The sequence below is a fragment of the Megalobrama amblycephala genome, linkage group LG24 (genome assembly GCF_018812025.1).
Source record: "Megalobrama amblycephala isolate DHTTF-2021 linkage group LG24, ASM1881202v1, whole genome shotgun sequence".
NCBI lineage: Eukaryota > Metazoa > Chordata > Actinopteri > Cypriniformes > Xenocyprididae > Megalobrama > Megalobrama amblycephala.
This window is the reverse complement of record NC_063067.1, coordinates 9,537,514-9,559,921: the sequence shown is the minus strand read 5'-3', so window position 1 is coordinate 9,559,921 and position 22,408 is coordinate 9,537,514. Positions and strand designations below refer to the sequence as shown.

Here is a 22,408-nt window from a genome sequence, read left to right as displayed (position 1 = left end):
AGTAAAATGACTGAGACCATTAGCATAAATGCTTCTCTTTAGCAGTTTTCTAGTTTAACACACACACACACACAAAGAAAATCCTCACAAATATACACTATATAGACAAAAGTATTGGGACACTTGACCATTACTCCAACAGGGACTGTAATGACATCACATTCTAAATACATAGACATTAATATTGGAATTGGTTCCCCCCTTTGCAGCTATAACAACTTCCACTCTTCTGGGAACGTTTTCCAAAAGATTTTGGAGTATTTTTGCCCATTCATCCAGCAGAGCATTTGTGAGGTCAAACATTGATGTTGGAGGGGAAGGCCTGGCTTGCAATCTCCATTCCAGTTCATCCCAAATGTGTTCGTTGGGGTTGAGGTCAGGGCTCTGTGCAGGTCAGTCAAGTTCTTCCACACCAAACTCATCCAACCATGTCTTTATGAACCTTGCTTTGTGCACTGGGGCACAGTCCCAGGCTGGAACAGAAAAGGGCCTTCCCCAAACTATTCCCAACAAAGCTGGAAGTATAGCATTGTCCAAAATCTTGGTATGCTGAAGCATTAAGATTTCACTGAATGTAAGGGGCCTTGCCTTACCCCTGAAAAACAGCACCATACCATTATCCCTCCTCCACCACACTTTACAGTTGGCAAAATGCAGTCAGGGAGGTAAAGTTCTCCTGGCATCCACCAAACCCAGATTTGCCCATCAGACTGCCAAACAGAGATGTGTGATTCGTCACTTCACAGAAGGTTTCCACCGTTCCAGAGTCCAGTGGTGGCGTGCTTTACACCACTCCATCTGACACTTGGCATTGTACTGGTGATGTGAGGCTTGCATGCAGCTGCTCAGCCATGGAAACCCATTCCATGAAGCTCCTATCACAGTGTTTGTGCTTATAATAATTAGGGCTGGGACAATACATTTATTATCGATTCGCAATACAATTAAACTGGATTGATTCTGATGAAATAGAGTTGAAGCAAATTACAAGGGTGTTCACAGTGGACTGTGTTTACATTAATCTTGCGTCATAAAAGCATTCTGAGTCGACGTGCAAGTATATTTAACCACACATGACTCAGCCGAACGCACAAGTGCTCAACAGCACTCTTCTTCATGAGCATTTGAGTGTGCAGTTCAAAACTAGCCTTGAGCGGCATCTGCTGTTAAAAACTAAGCTCAGAATCGATTCGAGAGAGAAAATATCAGGATCAATCCAGATTCATTGAGAATCAATGTATTGTCCCAGCCCTAATATTATTCCAGTGGAAGTTTGGAACTCTTTAGCTATCGAATCAGTACTATGTGCATCAGCATTCAATTACCCCCCTCTCTGTGACTTTATGTGGTCTTCCACTTTGTGGCTGAGTTGCTGCTGTTCCTAAATACTTCCACTTTCCAATAATAACACATACAGTTGACCGTGGAATATCTAGCAGGGATGAAATTTCATGAACTGGCTTTTTGCAAAGGTGGCATCCTATCACAGTACCACACTTGAATTCACTGAGCTCTTCGCCAGAACGACTAATTTTTTCACAAATGCTGTAAATGCATTGCTAGATGCTTGATTTTACACACCTGGGTTAATGGGTCTGATTGAAAGACCTGAATTCAATAATTGAGAGGTGTGTCCCAATGCTTTTGTCCATACAGTCAATAATGAGTGAAAAGGTTAAATGGAAAATGTACATGAATTTCAGAATCTCTTAATATTTGGTACTTAAGCTTTAATGGCATCAACACATCATTATCCAGAAATTTTGAGATGTTTCAAAGAGCATCTTGTGCTTCAATGGAAGCATGAAAATCTGACCTTTGGTATGAAGTTCAAATGCTCAAAGTCACAAAATTGCTGATATTAGTGATCTAGAAATCTGCACAATCTTATTCGTTATATGCTATATATTTAGTTAAAATCTTCCAAAATCCTAAAACTTTCTGATTATTTTCTTGTTTAAATAAAAATTCTATGTAGTCTCAGATTTTTGGACCCCACTAAATACAAAACCATATCTGTGGGGAGAAAAAGTTCACTGTCATTGATGTCTTAAGATATCATTTAACACATCAATGACAGTAAACTTTTTCTCCTAGTAATCGAGCATTTCATGTGTCACCTCTAGAGTTTAAGATATGTCAAACTCAGATTTGCCAAGATACCAAACTCTGCAATTACAACTCCGAGATCTTATCTTAAATCTCCAGAGACGTGAAAGAGCAACCTCGAAGCAATAAAACTGTCCTCTGGATAAAAGTGCTGCTGCTAATAGTGACTCTAAAGTTGTGTTAAAGGTCTCAACAGAGTCCTAAAAGTATCTGGCATCAGATCAGTCTCTGAGTTTGTCATATTATTAGGACCTACGACTTCAATAAATTATATCAAGAGCTAAAATAAGTAGTCATATTACAAGACATAATGGGTCTGTTCCAAAACGTAGTGAGCTGCCTTGCTGCTGCTACCACCTACCTAAATATGCAGCTGTCTTCAAAGGCAGCATGGTAACAAAGATGAAACCTCATAAGTGACTGATCTGAATTGCTCTACGCAGGCAGAAACCATACAAATAAGACTAGGCTAACATTACAATACAGTTTAACATCAGCATGTTGCTAATGATCAAACTGTCTGGAGCAAAGTTGGGCACCAGTCCAAATAAGCATAAAAATTCCACATACAAATACTGGGAAAAAGTCGCATTTTAAAGGTGCCATCGAATGTTTTTTTACAAGATGTAATATAAGTCTAAGGTGTCCCCTGAATGTGTCTGTGAAGTTTCAGCTCAAAATACCCCATAGATTTTTTTTAATTCATTTTTTTAACTGCCTATTTTGGGGCATCATTAAATATGAGCCGATTCAGGCTGCGGCCCCTTTAAATCTCGCGCTCCTCCGCCCACGGAGCTCGCGCTTGCCTTTAACAGCATAAACAAATATCACACAGCTAATATAACCCTCAAAATGGATCTTTACAAAGTGTTCGTCATGCATGCTACATGCATACATCGGATTATGTGAGTATAGTATTTATTTGGATGTTTACATTTGACTCTGAATGAGTTTGAGGCTGTGCTCCGTGGCTAACGGCTAATGCTACACTGTTGGAGAGATTTATAAAGAATGAAGTTGTGTTTATGCATTATATACAGACTGCAAGTGTTTAATAATGAAAATAACGACGGCTCTTGTCTCCGTGAATACAGTAAGAAACGATGGTAACTTTAACCACATTTAACAGTACATTAGCAACATGCTAACGAAACATTTAGAAAGACTGTTTACAAATATCACTAAAAATATCATGTTATTATGGATCATGTCAGTTATTATTGCTCCATCTGCCATTTTTCGCTATTGTTCTTGCTTGCTTACCTAGTCTGTTGATTCAGCTGTGCACAGATCCAGACGTTAATACTGGCTGCCCTTGGCTAATGCATTGATCATGGGCTGGCATATGCAAATATTGGGGGTGTACATATTAATGATCCCGACTGTTACGTAACAGTCGGTGTTATGTTGAGATTCGCCTGTTCTTCGGAGGTCTTTTAAACAAATGAGATTTATATAAGAAGGAGGAAACAGTGGATTTTGAAACTCACTGTATGTCATTTCCATGTACTGAACTCTTGTTATTCAACTATGCCAAGACAAATTAAATTTTTAATTCTAAGGCACCTTTAAAGGCACAATATGTAATTTTGTCGCTTATTCAAAACAAAGGCGTAGCTTGATGACGCCTTGATTTTGCGGAATCATGGGAGGTGTTATCTTCATGTCTACAGCCAGAGGAAAAGAATCCACTAGTGCTGTTTTATCATATTAGATACATTTGTGTGTTGAAAGTTGTTATAAGTAAAGTTCCTAAATGTAATTTAGGGAGGAGCGAGCCCATCTAATCTTCCAATCAACAGCCAGAGTATATAAGCAGCTGCTTACCTCTCTTCAGTCTCAGCTGTTCCAGCATCCCTCCACCTCCCCAAACTCCACCTTCATCTCAGTTGCCCTATGTAATCATATCCTATATTTATTCACTGGGGGTGTATCAGAACTCGAATTGAAGCTGCTTCATCGAGCCCCTCCTCAGTGGACAGTAAGCCAAATTAGCTAACCTAATACCCTAAAGATTATATGGGAAAACTCGTTAATACTACTCTATGCGTTCGCTCGGTAGATGCTATGAGACACTTGTTGCACATTGCAGTAAGCCAGATCAATATTAGGCATGGAAAATCATGGTACTCGCGGTAAAGACTTAAAGGTGCCATCGAACGTTTTTTTACAAGATATAAGTCTAAGGTGTCCCCTGAATGTGTCTGTGAAGTTTCAGCTCAAAATACCCCATAGATTTTTTTAATTAATTTTTTTAACTGCCTATTTTGGGGCATCATTAAATATGCACCGATTCAAGCTGCGGCCCCTTTAAATCTCGTGCAATACAGTGCATTTACAAAGTTCACACAGCTAATATAACCCTCAAATGGATCTTTACAAGATGTTCGTCATGTATGCTGCATGCATGCTTCGGGTCATGTGAGTATAGTATTTATTTGGGTGTTTACATTTGATTCTGAATGAGTTTGAGGCTGTGCTTCGTGGCTAAAGCTAACATTACACACTGTTGGAGAGATTTATAAAGAATGAAGTTGTGTTTATGCATTATACAGACTGCAAGTGTTTAAAAATCAAAATAGCGACGGCTCTTGTCTCCGTGAATACAGTAATAAATGATGGTAACTTTAACCAACAGTAGCCTACATTAGCAACATGCTAACGAAACATTTAGAAAGACAATTTACAAATATCACTAAAAATATCATGATATCATGGATCATGTCAGTTATTATTGCTCCATTTGCCATTTTTCGCTGTTGTTCTTGCTTGCTTACCTAGTCTGATGATTCGGCTGTGCACAGATCCAGACGTTACTGGCTGCCCTTGTCAAATGCCTTTCATAATGTTGGGAACATGAGCTGGCATATGCAAATATTGGGGGCGTACACCCCGACTGTTACGTAACAAAATAAAACCAGAAACCTAGGGTAACACGGGTATGATGTAATTGATAGGCGACGCACAGACAAGGTCCGTGTCCTGGTTAAAATTGCTTATTTCTCTGGATTTAAACATTCTTGGAAACATTTGGGAAAATGTAAGTACATAAGTCAACAAAACATATAACACTGTTCTAGTGGTTTTTGGATATTTTAATCCAAAATTCTTACATATTGTGCCTTTAAAGTCCCACACGACTTTTCTCTAATGTTGTGACATATTTCCAAATGAAACGGAATATTGAATAGAGGGAAGGTTTTTACTTTAGCGCTCCTCCTCTCCATCACTCCCTCATAGCAGATTAACGGTTGGAGGGGAGTGATTTAAACGTTTTCAACCCAAGCAGTTAAACTGACGTCATCTGAGAAGGAACGCCATTAATTGTTCACCACAAGACTAGTAATATGCACTAATAAAATAAATAGGGTCAATTTTGATTTCATGCCGACTTTAATTGCCATGAACTGTTGTTCTCTACACTTGTTACCTATTAAGTTCCGTATCGATTATAAAGTATTGCTAATGACCTATAAGGCTCTAAATGGTTTAGCTCCTGTGTACTTAACTGATCTTCTATCGCCCTACAATCTTTCACGCTCTTTAAGATCACAAAACTCTGGACTTAGGATATCCAAGTCCACTAAAGGAGGGAGAGTGTTTTCACATTTGGCTCCGAAACTCTGGAATAGCCTTCCTGATAATGTTCGGGGCTCAGACTCGCTCACCCAGTTTAAATCTAGATTAAAGACGCATCTCTTTAGCCAAGCATTCACATAATGCATCTCAGATCAATTGCACATGACTATCTTTGCTTAATGTTATGAACAGCAGCTACGCTAATTATTCTCCATTTGCTTTTCTGTTTTGCCTCGGGACACCCGTCCTGAGGTGACTAGAGAGGACTTCAGCTTCAGTTTGGATCCAGCCTCTTAAGAAGACCTCAGATGACCAACACCTGTGAAGAGACGGCGCCAACTCCTGCGAGGATTTCAGAAGACGCAATCATCTGGATCAACATGCACATTGCACAATTTCTATATCCTAATTATTGTTAATGTAATTCATTTTTCCAGGAGCTCATTGCTTCTACCTTCAGTTAAACTGCTAACAGTGATTGTAAATTAATTGCCTAAATTATTACATTATTTGCTAACTGCATTCTTTGAATTGTAATGTTGACATGCATTCTCTGTAAAGCTGCTTTGAAATTATATGTATTGTGAAAAGCACTATACAAATAAATGTGAATTGAATTGAATTGAATTGAATTGTTGTTATAACAGATTTACTACTGAATGCATTATGCCTACACTTGCATTGATGCATATATGCTTACACTACTGTTCAAAAGTTTGGGGTCTGTGATATTTTTATTAAATAATACTTTTATTGAGGATGCATTAACTTGATTAAAGAGACTTTACATTGTTCTTTTTTAAATAAGTGCTGTTCTTTTCAAAGAATCCTGAAAACAAAACTGTATCACGGTTTCCACAAAAATATTAAGCAAACTGTCTGATAATAAGAAACATATCTCGAGCACTAAATCTGCATATTAGATTTTATATTGTAATCGTTTTTCACAATATTACTGTTTTACTGTAAATTTGATCAAATAAATGCAGCCTTTGTGAGCAAAAGAGACTTTAAATATCTTACTGACCCCAAACCATGTTTTTAAAATACTGCTTCTGTAGGCAACTCACTCTTTTCTAATAATAATATGTATAACATAACCATTCTGGACTCTATATTCAAATAAACCTCACTGAGCTATGATTTGTAGTCGTTTTGTTTATTTATTCACATGAGGGGGGTGGTAAAGTTTAGCCGAAACTACTACTTACGGATGGAAAGCTGATTCATGATAAGACCCAGACACGAGTGAAATGCACAATCCCATAATTCCTCCATCTGTATTTTCACCGCATAGCCATCCGTGCGACTTTAAGCAACTTTAAGCTCTGCTACAGTGTCTCTCTGTGGAATAAAGCTACACAGTAACGAACCAAGGCATCACATTTCTAACCGTCGGTGTGTCGTCTAATGCTTCGGCGAAACCCTGAGATACTTAAAGGTACATAAACAATGAATGTCATAATCCCGGTTAGGTCACAGGCGTGAAAAACTATACAACGGGACAAACGTGATGATGGGGCATTTCTTTCCACGCTATCACAGTTGCCATCATCCAAGAACTCCTACGAGCTCAATCACCCCGCGAGTCTCTTTCCTTTTTCATGAAGTCGGGGGAGTTTTCTGGCTGAGTTATTACTGATCAACATGCAATATTCATCTGAGAAGGCATTATCATTTTGCCGAGCTCCGTAGCCCTTTGCCCCTTCGTGTTAGACTGGCTGAGAGATAAATTGCCTGGGGGTTGCTCTGGGCCCTGATTGCCTACCACCGCAACTTGTCAGAGACAGGGGAAGAGGACACTTGGAAAGGAAGAGATAGCTGACACACAGGCTTGTAAGGATGCCATGCATTTTTCATACTGCTTCCCTAATTGAGGCACCTGTGTGAGAAACTCACAGCCGTTTGGTTGCTGCTGGTGTTATTGTTGTGGTTCAGATTTACAGGGATTTGCTCGCTTTTGAAATCCAATCTCTTTTCTTTCTTAGTAGATGAGGCCTTGATTTACCCATTTTGTGAAGAGCTAAGTTGAAAATGTGGAAATGTCCTGTTTTGGTGCAGAACCTTGCACAAAGCCCTTTTCAATTCTCAATTTAGTTTTAAGTGCATTTTAGGTCATTCAAAGAGACATAAAATGGTGCTTGTCTATTAGAATCCAATAATCAAACTCAAAATGTGGCCTCAAGAGTTTTTATAACATTTTCTAGGGATGCTTTACATATTAATAGCAGAGATCACAAGGACCTACTTCGATTTGCAAAAAATCTTTTTTTATCTTTAGTGCTTCTTTTTTTACCGAGTAAGCTTCTGAAGCTATTCAAGACTCAAACACTAGCAAGAATCAAGCAAATGTTTTAGACCCAAATAAACAAGGTGGTCAAAAATAACAGATGCTTTGTGCTACCTCTGACGTGCTTAAGAGAACATCAACATCCTTATTATCCAAGACAGAGCTTGGCTTCAGGGAAATGCATCACAAAGAGGGATTTTCAGCAGAACACTTGAAACCCATTGTGATGAATCAACATATTCCATGCTTTAGTGTCAGTTGGAGGACACTGGAATGTTGCAGTAACTTTTTTATTCTGCAATTTCCAAGTAGTCTATCTGTCAGTTTGATGCAACACTGCCACCTAGTTGTAGCTTTCAGAGCTATTTAGATGGTCAACTGAGAAATCCATCAGGTTTAGATCTTTTTTTTTTTGTGGTCAATATGTAAATTGTTCCTGAGCATTTGTTCTATGCATAATTTTATTTTCATAGAAAGCTAAATGCCTCATACAGTAGATTCCAAAAGTTTGAGAAAATGCACTACTGAAAATTTTTCCATTTTTCTAATTAAAAATATTCATTTCATTACAAATTATATTATCAGTGTAACAATTTAAGTGAATCTCAAAATTTGAATAATCCGTACCAGTGTTATTTTAGTATTATTTATGCTTTATTATAGTATTCATTAATGTTTTGATTTGCCTTTTTTTATATTTTCAAGTTAAAGTTTTAGTTATTTTGTTTTGTGCTTTTGTCATTTTTATTAGCTTTTTATTGCACTCAAATAAATTAATCGCGATTAATATCATCTAACATAAAAGTTTATAAATATAAATAATATAAATATCTCGATTAATCGATTTGACAGCACTATTTTTTATATTTCTATTTAACATTATTATTATTTCAGTTTTAGTTATTGTAGTACTTTTACATTTGTAATTGTAGTTTTTACATTGTTTAATTTAATTTTATTTAATTTTATTTATTGTATTATTTTATTTCAGCTTAATAACAGAAACCATTCTTAATAGTTTAGTAAAATCGTACACATTTCTTCTTCATTTTACATCATAACATTTATTTGTTTAACTTTTTTCAAAATGCTAGTGCTAAAGTTTGTTTCCAGGTTTAATTAGCATTTGAAAGTCAGAATTTCAATGTGATCTCAGCCTTTTGGACTCAATGTGTTTCCATGTCAATGAGCATGTGTGTATATACAGGTGCTGGTCATATAATTAGAATATTGTGAAAAAGTTCATTTTTTTATTGTAAATTATTTTTAAAAATTAAACTTTCATATATTCTAGATTTCCTACATGTAAAGTAAAACATTTCAAAAGTTTTTTTTTTTTTTTTATTTTGATGATTAGAGCGTACAGCTCATGAAAGTCCAAAATCCAGTATCTCAAAATATTAGAATATTTCCTAAGATCAATCAAAAAATGGATTTTCAAAACAGAAAAGTTCAAGTTCTTTAAAGTATGTTCATTTGTACACTCAATACTTGGTCGGCAGCACATATTACAGCAAATGACTTGCTCCTAGCACAAATTACAGCATCAGTGAAGTGTGGCATGGAAGTGATCAGCCTGTGGCACTGCTGAGGCACTATTGAGCCTTCAGATCATCTCTATATTGTTGGATTGACTGTTTCTCATCTTTCTCTTGAAAATATCCCATAGATTCAGGGGTCAGGCATGTTGGCTGGCCAATAAAACACAGTAATATCATGGTCAGCAAACCACTTGGAAGTGGTTTTTGCACTGTGGGCAGGAGCTAAAGTCCTGCTGGAAAAGGAAATCAGCATCTCCATAAAGCTTGTCAGCAGATGGAAGCATAAAGTGCTCCAAAATCTCCTGGAAGATGGCTGCATTGACTTTGCACTTGATAAAACACAATGGACCAACACCAGCAGACGTCACGGCCCCCCAAATCATTACTGACTTCAGAAACTTCACACTAGACTTCAAGCAGCTTGGATTCTGTGCCTCTCCAGTCTTCCTTCAGACTCTGGGACCATGATTTCAACATGAAATGCAAAAGTTACTTTTATCTGAAAAGAAGACTTTCGACCACTGTTCACTGTCCAGTTCTTTTTCTCCTTAGCCCAGGTAAGATGCTTCTGACGTTGTTTCTGTTTCAGAAGTGGCTTGGTAGTCCTTTTCCTGAAGATGTCTGAGTGTGGTGACTCTTGATGCGCTGACTCCGGCTTCATTTGACTCATTGTGAAGCTCTCCCAAGTGTCTGAATCGGCTTTACTTGACAGTATTCTCAAGCTTGTGGTCATCCCTGTTGCTTGTGCACCTTTGCCTACCCAATTTCTTCCTTCTAGTCAACTTTGCATTTAATATGCTTTGATACATCACTCTGTAAACAGCCACCACATTCAGTAATGACCATCTGTGACTTACGCTCTTTGTGGAGGGTGTCAATGATTGTCTCCTGGACCATTGCCAAGTCAGCAGTCTTCCCCATTAGTGTGGTTTCAAAGAACAAGAGATACCCGGAATTTATACCGTAGGGATGGTCATTTAATGAAACTCAAATGTAAATATTCTAATATTTTGAGATACTGGATTTTGGACTTTCATTAGCTGTACGCTCTAATCAACACTTTTTAAAAAAAAAAAACTTTTGAAATGTTTTACTTTACATGTAGGGAATCTAGTATAAATGAAAGTTTCATTTTTTAAAATAATTTACAATAAAAAAATGAACTTTTTCACGATATTCTAATTATATGACCAGCACCTGTATATATATCTTCTAAGTGTGAGGCAAAAAAATTAAACTGCTGAGAAAGGTTATATATATAGCACACCACTCCTCAGTAAGTCACATGGTTATTCATGTCCAAATCACAAATTGGGTTGTAAAAGAGCATGAACAATACTTACATTGAGGTTTGCCTTTGCAAACACCTCTAATAAACACATGAGCATAAGAAACATCAAGAAACAATTCTCTCTTCTAAAGTAATCAGCGTAGCAGTCTGCTAAAAAGCTTGCTTTTCAATTCATAGTGTTTTGTCAAACTATAAAATCTATTGAGGACTAAACTACTTGAGAACTACGTGTGTAAATTGTTTTTTCAGATCTATTGTTATTCACAGTCAATCCACATGAGGTTTTTAATGGTCTTCTCTGTTGCTGCTCTAATCCTCCCACGGAGATCAATAACCCACCCACCATGACTGATTCCACAAGTTCTACAACAAATACACCATTTATAATGAGCCACAGCCTGACATTTCTCTTCGAGCAACAACATAAGGCCATGATCCTCTTACTTTAGGAATAGTCCAAATGAAAATTAAAATCTGCCATCATTTACTCGCCCTCATGCCGTCCCAAACCTGTATGACTTTCTTCTGTATGTTTTTCTGCTAATATATATAATGAAAATGAAAGGGTACTTTTCATTTAAAGATATTATCTGATAGCCTGAGAGGTTCTGCAATACTTACTGAAATTGTGAGCGATCTTTGAATTCAGCATGATTTCCATAGTACTGGTGGACTCTGCTTCGCGGGAGCCGCCTGTCTCTCTCACTCCAAACAGCTCGTACAAGCGTGAGGTGTCAATTTCAATCTTCCTGGGGTTCCTGCAAGACCACATTGACTTCTCAATCTGCAAAGAAAGGAACAGTCAACACCATTATTTCATAAGATATTATTACATATCAAGGCATTGCCTTGAATGCAAGTGATCTTTAGCAGATGTAAAAATGATCACATATTAAGAAACAGATTTAGCGCAACAACTATTTCAATGATGTCATGCTGCGATTGCAATATGAAATGTTGATTGACTCATTTTGTTTGAATTTACAAGCAAACAGCATCATCACAAACATTTTTTAAAAAAAGCCCCTGTTGGGGCTTTCTTTCACCAAAAATAAGTAAACTAAGGTCTCACGAAAAACATAACATCTCCTGTACATAAAACTATGATTGTTCAAAATGGAACACTAGCATAATTTTGTTAAAAATGGTATGTGAAAAAAAAACACATTATGCAACATTTAATGTTTAAAATGTTTAACTGCTGTCATGTGATCTCACTGCACGTTGCTCCAGCAATACTGTTAAATTTGCATTAAATTTACATATTCATTTTTGCATACAAATACTATTGATGGGCCAATCAAATAATTTTGATAAGTCTAATTGAGAAAGTTTCATTTGTAACACTACAAATGGAAGGTCAAGTCAAGCAAGCGCATTGCATTCTGGGAATATTGTTTGTATAGTGCACATTTTCCAAATGCAAAAGGTGAATGGTGTCGGTGGCGATAGCCTAGTGGTTAGTGCGCCGACATATGGCGCAAATGCGTTTATGGCGACCCGAGTTCGATTCCTGTCTCGAGGTCCTTTGCCGATCCTGCCCCCCTCTCTCTGCTCAATGCTTTCCTGTCTCCTCTCTACTGTCCTCTCCAAATAAAGGCACAAAAAGCCCATAAATATAACTTTAAAAAATAAAAAAAAACAGAAATGTCCATACTATGAACAGTATACATACACTACTGTTCAAAAGTTGTGGTCAGTAAGATTTTTTGTTAAAGAAATTAATACATTTATTCAGCAAGGACACAATATATTGATTGTAAGTTAAAGAACTGGGATAAAAGTTTATTTTTCGGATATAAACACTGATGTCTACGGTAGCGATAAAAACAGAGCAAATCACCTTTTGAAAGCTATGGAGCCCCGCACATGACATGCAGGGGAAAAAGTAAATCATACACAATTTAGCAAATTGAGGCAACGAAATAGTAAATCGTGTGCATATTTTTTTTTTTTTCTTCCTGCATGTCAAGTGCAGGACTCTGTAGAATGTAACTTGGTGTTTCAAATAACAATTGCATATATTACATTGTTACACCAGTAGGTGGCAATAAGTGACCGTTGAAAACATGTATTTGTCATTGAATCATTCATTCAAAAGATTTGTTCAAATACGCTAATGAAACAAGTCTTTCTGAGTGAGTCATTGAATCATTCATTCAAATATTTTTTACAGTAAATAGACAGCAGCAATTAACATTTTGTCAGAACCTCTAGTAAATTACATGATATTTGATGATATATGATGGCTCTGCAGCGTTTTTGAAAGTCTCAGTTTTTGAGGGTCGAAAACGCCAAAGTAGAGTAAGCGACAAGCATAACCGTAAACGCACTAGTGTAAACAGGGCCTTTGTTTAATTGTCTGTTCAGAATCGTAGGAGAATCATAATCTCAATTTGAAAAGAAATGAAATTGTAATTCTCAATTTATCCAAAATCGTGCAGAACTAGAATAAACTTAACAATTTAATTGCAGCAGTTTTTATATTGTACAAATGCATTTATTCTTAATGGCTTAAACAGTATTTTGTCTGACTAAGCATTATTACTAACTGACTAAGCGTAAGTGATGTCACGCGTTTTTAGGCCAAAACATTTTTTGTCACATACAGCAAACATCTCCTCACTATCCGCTAGCTGCCTGTCCCCTGAACACACTGTAAAAAACGCGGTCTCTGTAGTCGCCACAAGCTCCGAGAACGGCAATAAAAACAAACTGGTGCAGCCTGGACCACGAATCATAATAAACATGCTCCAGCCAATAACCAACAAGAATGATTTTAAATGCGCGTTCATGACTGGTTCAGGAAGCACGGAGGGGAGGGGGAGGAGGAGGAGGAGGAGGAGGGAGGGTCTAGCTAGCCTCTGTTTTGTTTGACAACACTTCGAACATCAACAGGAAGTTACTCCACCCAGGATCACTTAGAGCACCTTTAACTAAAACTAAAACTAACACCATAAACAAGCCATCTCGTTACTTGCAATAAAATAAAAGTTAAATAATCTTAACCTTATGTATTTTATTTCAACTAGTTGCCAAGGCAATATTTATCATCTTTTTAGTTTAGCTTGATATAGTAAAATAACTAAAAAAATAAAATAAAAATGAATACAATATATAGACATTTTAAAAAAGCAAAAACTATTAAAAATGACAAAAACACAGTGAAATTACTAAAATTACTAAATCTTGACTAAAATTAAAATGAAATGCAAAATATAAAATTAAAAAAATTATTCAAAATATTAATAAAAACTATAATAGTATCTCAATTACACTAAAATAACACCGGTCTGACCAAAAATCTGCCACATCTAGAGCCCTGCCCACAGATAAAACAGAACAAAAGAGCAGATACCTTATCCTGAGCCATTAGGTCCCAGTGAAAAGCTTTTGTCCTCTCTGAAAGCTGCTTGGATTTCATGGGCAGTGGAGGGGGCAAAGGGGCAGGCGGTGCAGGGCCTGGCACTGCTGACGGCACAGGCAATGGTGGGGGCAGTAAAAACGGTAAAGTCAGAGAGGTTGGTGAGCACGTGGCCACTGGTGAGGTCACGGGCACTGCTGAGGGCAACTCGGCTGGCTTGAACGCAGATCTGCACTGTGCTGTCAGGGATGGCTTCGGTTCCGGTTCTGATGCTTTCATGGAAACGATTTCTGGCTCTAGTGTTGTTGGATTATACTACAGGCTCAGCTGGGGATGTTTTGGGCAAGCGTGGTCTTGCTGAAGGTGGCACCGGTGGAGGTGTGAGCGGCATGAGGTTGTTCTGTGTCTTACTTTCTGACTTTGTATCGTCAGTGAGAGCAGTTTCAGGGGCTTCGTAGAAGTTTTCATGTTGTGACTTTCGTTTCCAGTCCACACATATTTGTCTGATTGCTTTTACCCAGGCGTCTCGCTCATATTTTATTGCCTCTGAAGTCATATGGTCGCTTCTTGGTATTCGGAACCTGACAAAGATAAATAAAAAAAGAGAGTTGTTGAGATAACTTTCGGTCACAGTCATTTACTCTCGACTACTATTTTGCGAGGTAAAGATTAAGAAAGAGCACTTGACTCACAGGAAGTCATTCTTGTCGTTGATCAGCATGAAGGTGTCGGTGGTGCAGAAGGACTCCACCCTGACTTTACCGTCTGAGAGATGGATGATAACAGCTGTCCCATCACCTCCAGCACACCTGTTATCACCCACACTGTCGTAAATGTCGGAGAGATTCCAGATAGTCTCGCTGGATGAAGCAAACTCATCTGCATCACTGCTGGCAGATTGCTGAGCAACAGACCACAAGGTCAGCTGACCAGTCTGAAGATGAGCTTCATATCTAAGAGTGCAGAACATAGCTTTACTGTTAGTAATCTTTAAAAAAAAAAAACATACATTTTCTGTTATTTTTCATTTTTTTTATTAATTGTACAACAGAAAATTGGGGAACAGGATCAGGAAGTGATGAGAATGGGAATTGAATGTGTCAGAGCATGTGAACATCTAGTCCATGACTCTAAACCACTCGGCGGCCATATTTGCAACATTTCCAGGCAACTATTTTGGGCATCCAAGACCAAGTCCTATCTATCTGAATGGGGGAATCCTGAAATCGCAAAAACTGATTGCCGAACTCACAATTAAATTAAATATTTCAAATCAGCAACAAAATTTGACATGAACTGTCCCATAAATGTTGTTTCTTATGCTCAAATAGCAATAAAAAAAGCTTATTTTTCAGGCTAGATGAGCCAATGTGCATGTGCAGTCCTAAGAGGGAGTTCCAGGTTCCTATGGGATCTGGAGCTTCTAATGGCAGCTGCAGCGATGCAATGACTTTACCAATCAGCGATTGGCTCTTTTATTTAGAAGGCGGGACTCATTCTGCCATTTTGCGCATTGCAGTTTCTCCCATTCATAAGTAATATGAGTGAACCGTCTTTCTATATCTATAGTCTTTGCCCTAGTTAAGGCTTGAAATCCTTCAAAGGACAACAACAACAACAACAAAAAACTCCCTAAGACTTCCTAGCTCAACCATCCAGATAGCAAAATTCTCTGTTTTTACTGTTATTTCTATTCCTTATGTTCTATTTTTTATTATTCTTCTTTATGTAAAGCACTTTGAATTACCATTGTGTATGAAATGTGCTATACAAATAAAATTGCCTTGCCTTGCCTTGCCAAAGGGAATAAAAAAAATAGACACTTATATATATATATATACGTCTGGGGTCTGTATAATTGTTTATTTGTTTGTTTGTTTTTGAAAGAAGTCACTTATGATCACTGCATTTATTTGATCAAAAATACAGTAAAAATTGTAATATTGTGAAATATTATTAGAATTTAAAATAAATGTTTTCTATTTTAATACATTTTAAAATATAATTTATTCCTGTGATCAAAGCTGAATTTTCAGCATCATTACTCCAGTCTTCAGTGTCACATGATCCTTCAGAAATTATTCTAATAAGATGATTTGCTGCTCAAGAAAAAAAAAACGAAACTGGCGCCGCGTTCGTTCCGTAAGTAGAATAGGGAAGGCGTAGAACATTCAGCGTAAGCGTTATGAAGAATGCGGAAGCGGAAAGTACGTTCAAGGCGATATTTTGTTTATAAAGCATAAACGGTTGTATTTTTTTCGAAAATGACCGATCGATTCGCTAGATAAGACCCTTATTACTCGTCTGGTATCGTTTAAAGCCCTTGAAGCTGCACTGAAACTATAATTTTGACCTTCAATCTGTTGGTAGCCATTGAAATCCACTGTAAGGAAAAAAATCCTGGAATGTTTTCCTCAAAAACCTTCATTTCTTTTCGACCGACGAAAGAAAGACATGAACATCTTGGATGACATTGGGGTGAGTAAATTTATCAGGAAAAGTGTACGATTCTAGTTTATTGCTAGGTGTTGCTGATATTCTGGTTGCTATTTATGATCCAATGGAAGCCTATGGGATTTTCTTTTGCTAGTTTTAGAGGGCAAAAAAACTATGTTTCAAAAAAATTATATCTAATATTACTTTAAAAAATGGCATAGCATAATACTTTTGGTTAGGGGTTTGTTCAAAAAGTATGAGCCTGCCTTATTGAGTAAACACCACTAAAATGTTACCAAACATGGCCTAAAGCTGATCACGTTAGGGATAAGATGTCTGTGACGTATGTTCCAGTCTAACTAGAATTACAACTGGTCTGCAAGAAGCAGGCAAAACATGAAATGTCCAAAAAATGTTCATACTTTTTCCATTTGAATGATGCCAGTCCTCCTCTCTGGAGTAAAAGCTGACCCTCTTTGAGGTTGTCTGGAGATAAGTGTGAGGTTTTCCTTTCAACAGAGCCGTTCACAGGAGGGCTGTATATGTTACTGTAGATGATCTGATTTACCAGCAGCATGATCTGAAGATGAGATTACATGGTTTTAAATACATCAATAAAGATGCAGATGCATGGTTTCAAAAAGCTGGTAGATTTGATACGTGTTTAATGATCTTTGATACATGTTTAATGTTCTCACCTTCTGCTTGTCCTCTAAAGATGCCGCTTCCAGTTCATAGTCAGGCCGACCTCTGAACGAAATGGAGAACCTGGTACCTGTAGCTTCATGGCAGTTTTTCACATCAGAAAACAGGAGCTGCCGTTTCACAATGCCTTTCTCGATGCTGCACATTAGGTTTGTGCTGAAATCAATCTGAAGCATGGAAGCGTGCATTTGTTATGTCTGTCATGTGCATTAAAATGTAATAATACGTGTTTCAGTGTGTAGATTCACACCTGCAGCACTCGTTTCTGCCATATGTAGCGGTTGAACTTGCGAACACTGAAGTTATACTGTGACGGCTGTTCTTCCTACAACAGAAACATGACGATGTAAAACAAAAATATCAAGAATACTTTCTGAGTACAAAAGGTCACTTTACACCATAGAGATCTGCACTTAAAATTAGGGCCCGTCCCACAAAGACTGGTTAGACAACAAATCATTTCCTTAACAAGAACTGTGCCTAGACTAACCAGCCACTTCCAAGTACTTATGACAAATGAGCTACTAATTCAGTCGGAGTGTACTCTGAATGCCTTACCCATTTTGCAAAGTTATTTTATATTTTTTAAAAACAAAACTAAATAAAAGATCCATTTCGAATGTTTTTTGCATTGTCATTCTATTGCATTGTGATTTTTCTGGCCCATTGTAGATCTTCATTTAACATGAGGGTCAGTATTAGACAGATCCCATACTGCACCTCGAGGTCTAAGTTCCTCTGCATCTGTATCGTGCCACTTCTTGCCTGATTTACAGCTTCATCGATACTCAGTTTCCCCGACTTCACCATGTCCATGAGATTCAGCTGCATTTCATTACTGAGCTGTAGAAACAAGTTTAAGTCAAGAACTGTGATTATTCTTAAGACAAGCACATGCTGTCATCGTTTGGCAACATTTAACTCGTTGACGACAGACTGTTGAAATGAGGAAGTTTTATATTTTTGGCACACAATTAACCGTCACTGTAATCTTGTATTTCATGCTAGTGCACTTTGCGGACACCTGATACCCCTATGACACGTGCTTGGTCTTCTTGTAAAAATTTAACTTTTTATTACACTATATAGAGACAGAGGATGATTCTTCTTTTGATTAATGTCATCAGCTGTCAATCAATGTGGGACAACAAATGCATTGCATTAATCTGTAAATGAAATAGAAAACACAGCTTGTTTTTAATGAATTCACAATACAGCAAAGTGAACTGTGTTTTTGAGGTTTGCTATTATTTTTGTTTATTTATTAATATTAAAAAAAAATAAACAGTTTAATGATTATCTGTACTTTTACAACACAGTATAGTTGTAGAGTTTTCACTGACTACTTGAATAGCATTAAGAAATGAGACTTACCTGAGGAAAATGCACCGTCTTTTTATTATCCATGTTTCTTCATTGGACTTCAGGAGACCAAGACTTATGTCAGATCAACCATAAAGTGTTGTCAAACTTAGACTGAGGACTGTAGACATCTGTAAAGGGGTGTGTTTGTGTGAAAGAGAACTTGCTTGTATGGAATGTGTATTTATTACTAGGCAACTTCCTTAAATGCGGCTTACCTGAAGATAAAAAAAAGAAAAAGATGAAGTCATACACCTCCACCCTTTACCTGACTTCTCATTTTTCTGTGAGACACACCAAAATGTCTGTCTCTCAGTTGAGAGGCATTTAAAAAGCAAAATGTATGTCTTATATATTATGTCTTTGTCTCTGCAGTTGTGAATATCGTTAGTTGTACTCTCAAATTTCATAAGTAAAATAAAACACGGATGTCCAAATTTGTTTACAAGTTGTAAAGCAATGGTTCAGCCGCTAGATGGAGTACAGCCAACACAAATCACTATGGCGCTGTAAAAGACAACTAAACTTGAAATAAAGTACAAAATAGTTCTTTATTAGTGTTGTGATCATGCAAGTGGTGTGTTTCTTACCCACAACAAACATTAAAGCAGTTATTGCAGCTGTAAAATCATATTAAAGCTTAAATAAAGTGTAATGTTTAGTGACTCATGGTCACCTACATTTTTAAATATGATCAACTTGGTTGTACAAGTCATTTCAATGTATATTAACTGACTTAAAAAGCTGAGCTGAATCGTATAACTTAAAAAAATAATAATAATAATAATTTAATAAAAAATTGCTTAAATTAGTCTATTTTGATGAGTTAAAGTATAATGTAAAACATATTGACTTACTGATCATATCATGTGAGGGATGTGAGCAGTTTATACCATTTATGATGTTAATGTTGTTCATTAATGTTGTTATGTTGTTGTTGTTTATTTAAACTAGTGATTTTGGTATTTCCCCATTCAAACAGATATAGGATCTGTCGCTGTACTTTGGAAACATCTGCCTAGATCATTGTCATTTAGATAACTAATAACTTATGTATTTTGGCAAACAATGAAATGGGCACCATCATTTGGAGGGAATGTGACTATATGCACGGTTACTTCCTGGTTGTCATGAAAGGGTTAGTTCACCCAAAAATAAAAATAATGTAATTAATTACTCACCCTCATGTCGTTCTACACCCAGAAGACCTTCATTCATCTTCGAAACACAAATTAAGATATTTTTGATTAAATCCGATGGCTCAGTGAGGCCTGCATAGACAGCAATGACATTTCCTCTCTCAAGATCCATAAAGGTACTAAAAACATATTTAAATCCGTTAACGTGAGTACAGTGGTTCAATATTAATATTATAAAGCGATGAGAATATTTTTGTGCGCCAAAAAAAACAAAATAACGACTTTTTAACAATATCTAGTGATGGCGGATTTCAAAACACTGCTTCTTGAAGCTTCGGAGCTTTACGAATCAAATCTGTGAATCGGAGCGGCAAAGTCACGTGATTTCAGCAGTTTGGCGGTTTGATACGCGATCCGAATCATTGATTCGACTCAAAAGATTCATAACGCTCTGAAGCAGTGTTTTGAAATCGGTAATCGCTAGATATTGTTAAAAAGCCGTTTTTGGGGGTTTTTTTGGCGCACAAAAAATATTCTCGTCGCTTTATAATATTAAGATAGAACCGCTGAACTCACATGAACTGATTTAAATATGTTTTTTTAGTATGGGTCTTGAGAGAAGAAATGTCATTGCTGTCTGCAGGCCTCTCTGATCCATCGGATTTGATCAAAAATATCTTAATTAACGAAAGTCTTACGGGTGTAGAACGACATGAGGGTGAGTAGCCTAATTAATGACATTATTTTCATTTTTGAGTGAACTAACCGTTTAAACCTGCTTGATAGATGGATCATTCTGTACTCGCTGTGCATCGACACAAAACCATCAGTAGTTGACTTTTTAATGTATTCATATTTTAATGCAGTTATCACATTTACCTAATTTGCCAATAGACCAGTTTTACTGATTGCAATAAAGACGAAGCTATTGGGACCATTTAAGAAATGCCGTGTCTGTAATTAGACATGCACACGTTTTTTCCAGCACTTCAAATGTTATTTTTAATGTGATGATGACCACAAACATTACTTGTTCATCCTTCTGAGATTGTCCCCATTTGAAAAACCGAACGATTCAAAATGTAGGAAATCCAACATTTGAAAGAAAACTCTTATTTAAAAATAAAAAAAGACATTAATTACCACTATAACCAGCAGAGTAGCATTTATTTGTGCATTTATCAGCCATTTCCGGTAGCTTTTTAATAGTTTTTTTTTTTTTTTCGCTTTTAAATAAATATTTAACTTTATAAAATAACTATAGGTTTAAAAATACATTTTGTCAAGGTGAAGTATGAAGTAAAATCTCATGAAAAACAATAACTTTTCTTGTGAATGAATGACACAGAAAGCGAGCACCGTTTGTAATCACAGCAGCTGTCAGTCAGTGCAGCACAAGATCACTGATTTCGGCACACTTGTGAAAACTCACATTTTATTCAATAAATCTAACTAAAGTGCACAATAAATATTTATAATATTAATAATAATTATTATTATTATTTATTTATTTGTCGTCTTTGAATAACAAAATGAATACTATGCCTGACTATTTAATTGACTATATTCTGATTATAATCTAAGTATTACACTATTGATGCTCAACACACCAGTGACATCCCACCGGAAATTTTCCAGCTGGCTTATATTATTGTGGAAGTTCTAAAGAACTCTTCGTGCATATAGTCAATTATCATTTTAATTTCACAAATAAGTTCTATTTGAACTCTGAATACACTTTCAAGCATTTAATAGCCTAACCACATTAAGAGTTCAGCATAGTTTAAAGTTTGTGTTCTTATGTAGCAATGCCCCAAAAACCCCAAACATATTCATATGTAGCTGTCAATTAACACTTGCTTAAAATAACGTCAGTGACAGACTGACAAAAAGGAAGTGTTCACATCCTATTTGATTTGCCACTGTAGTCAAGTTTGCATACATGCATGTATTTTGTATGGTGTTTCTATCTTTTGCATACGTCAATTATTTAACATACAGACTGTATGCTCCCTTTTATTGTCTAGTAACTATAATTTGTAAATGCCTTTTATACAGCAAGCCTCTGTAAAGTGTCTTGACAAGAGCCTTCCTCTGAGAACTGCTGTAAAATATGACGTCACATATTCTCTGAATTGTTCCTCATGGGACTAAAGGGTTTTTCACTAGAATGTTTAATTACAGTATGCCATGCCTCAAATCATTCTCAGATTGTGTACCTGGTAAGGAAGTGATACAATAAGCTTTATGTTATGAAAATCTTCCAAGTCTGTCTAAAATCAGACGTCATTGTGCTGGGATCTGGCTTATTGAATCACTGATGATCAGAGAGAATTTCTTCTCTTCCATGGTATGTCCCCAAAACTACTCATGCGTATATTCCAAAACAACTTCCTTGTAATATGGGGATTTCCTCCTGCTGTCTCTTGAATCCAAACCTGGACTTTTTTCTTGTTATAGGGGAGAGCCCTAGGGGTGGGATTCACCTGTGGCTTTAAAACTGTCACGCTATAATACTGTTTTGCTAAATTTCCTCTTTTCTTACAGTGGCAAACTGTGTCAATGTGCTATTTCAAAGCATGCTGGCATTAT

At 36.7% G+C, this 22,408-nt stretch overlaps 2 protein-coding genes across 3 annotated transcripts in view; both read right to left on the bottom strand.

Moving 5' to 3' along the window:
* Positions 1-14,453, bottom strand: part of LOC125260250 (formin-H) — a 50,665-nt gene extending 36,212 nt beyond the window's left edge. Inside the window, exons 1-2 of the mRNA XM_048178519.1 lie at positions 14,169-14,453; positions 11,432-11,594 (exon numbers count right to left, since the gene is read on the bottom strand). Coding sequence (XP_048034476.1) covers positions 11,432-11,594; positions 14,169-14,453 — 448 coding nt within the window. The remainder of the gene's footprint in view (positions 1-11,431; positions 11,595-14,168) is intronic.
* Positions 14,454-14,484: 31 nt separating this feature from the next.
* LOC125260251 lies at positions 14,485-18,990 on the bottom strand. 2 transcript variants are annotated; one of them, XM_048178521.1, is made up of 7 exons: positions 18,690-18,990; positions 18,081-18,158; positions 17,566-17,640; positions 17,309-17,482; positions 17,033-17,190; positions 14,867-15,127; positions 14,485-14,755 (listed from the first exon to the last, which is right to left on the bottom strand). In XM_048178521.1, the coding sequence occupies exons 1-7, from the start codon at positions 18,720-18,722 to the stop codon at positions 14,485-14,487; spliced, it is 1,050 nt and encodes a 349-aa protein (XP_048034478.1). In that variant the 5' UTR covers positions 18,723-18,990. The 2 variants fall into 2 exon arrangements, with proteins under 2 accessions (XP_048034478.1, XP_048034477.1); XM_048178520.1 differs by having other exon boundaries at positions 18,036-18,158; positions 18,690-18,989.
* Positions 18,991-22,408: the final 3,418 nt, after the last annotated feature.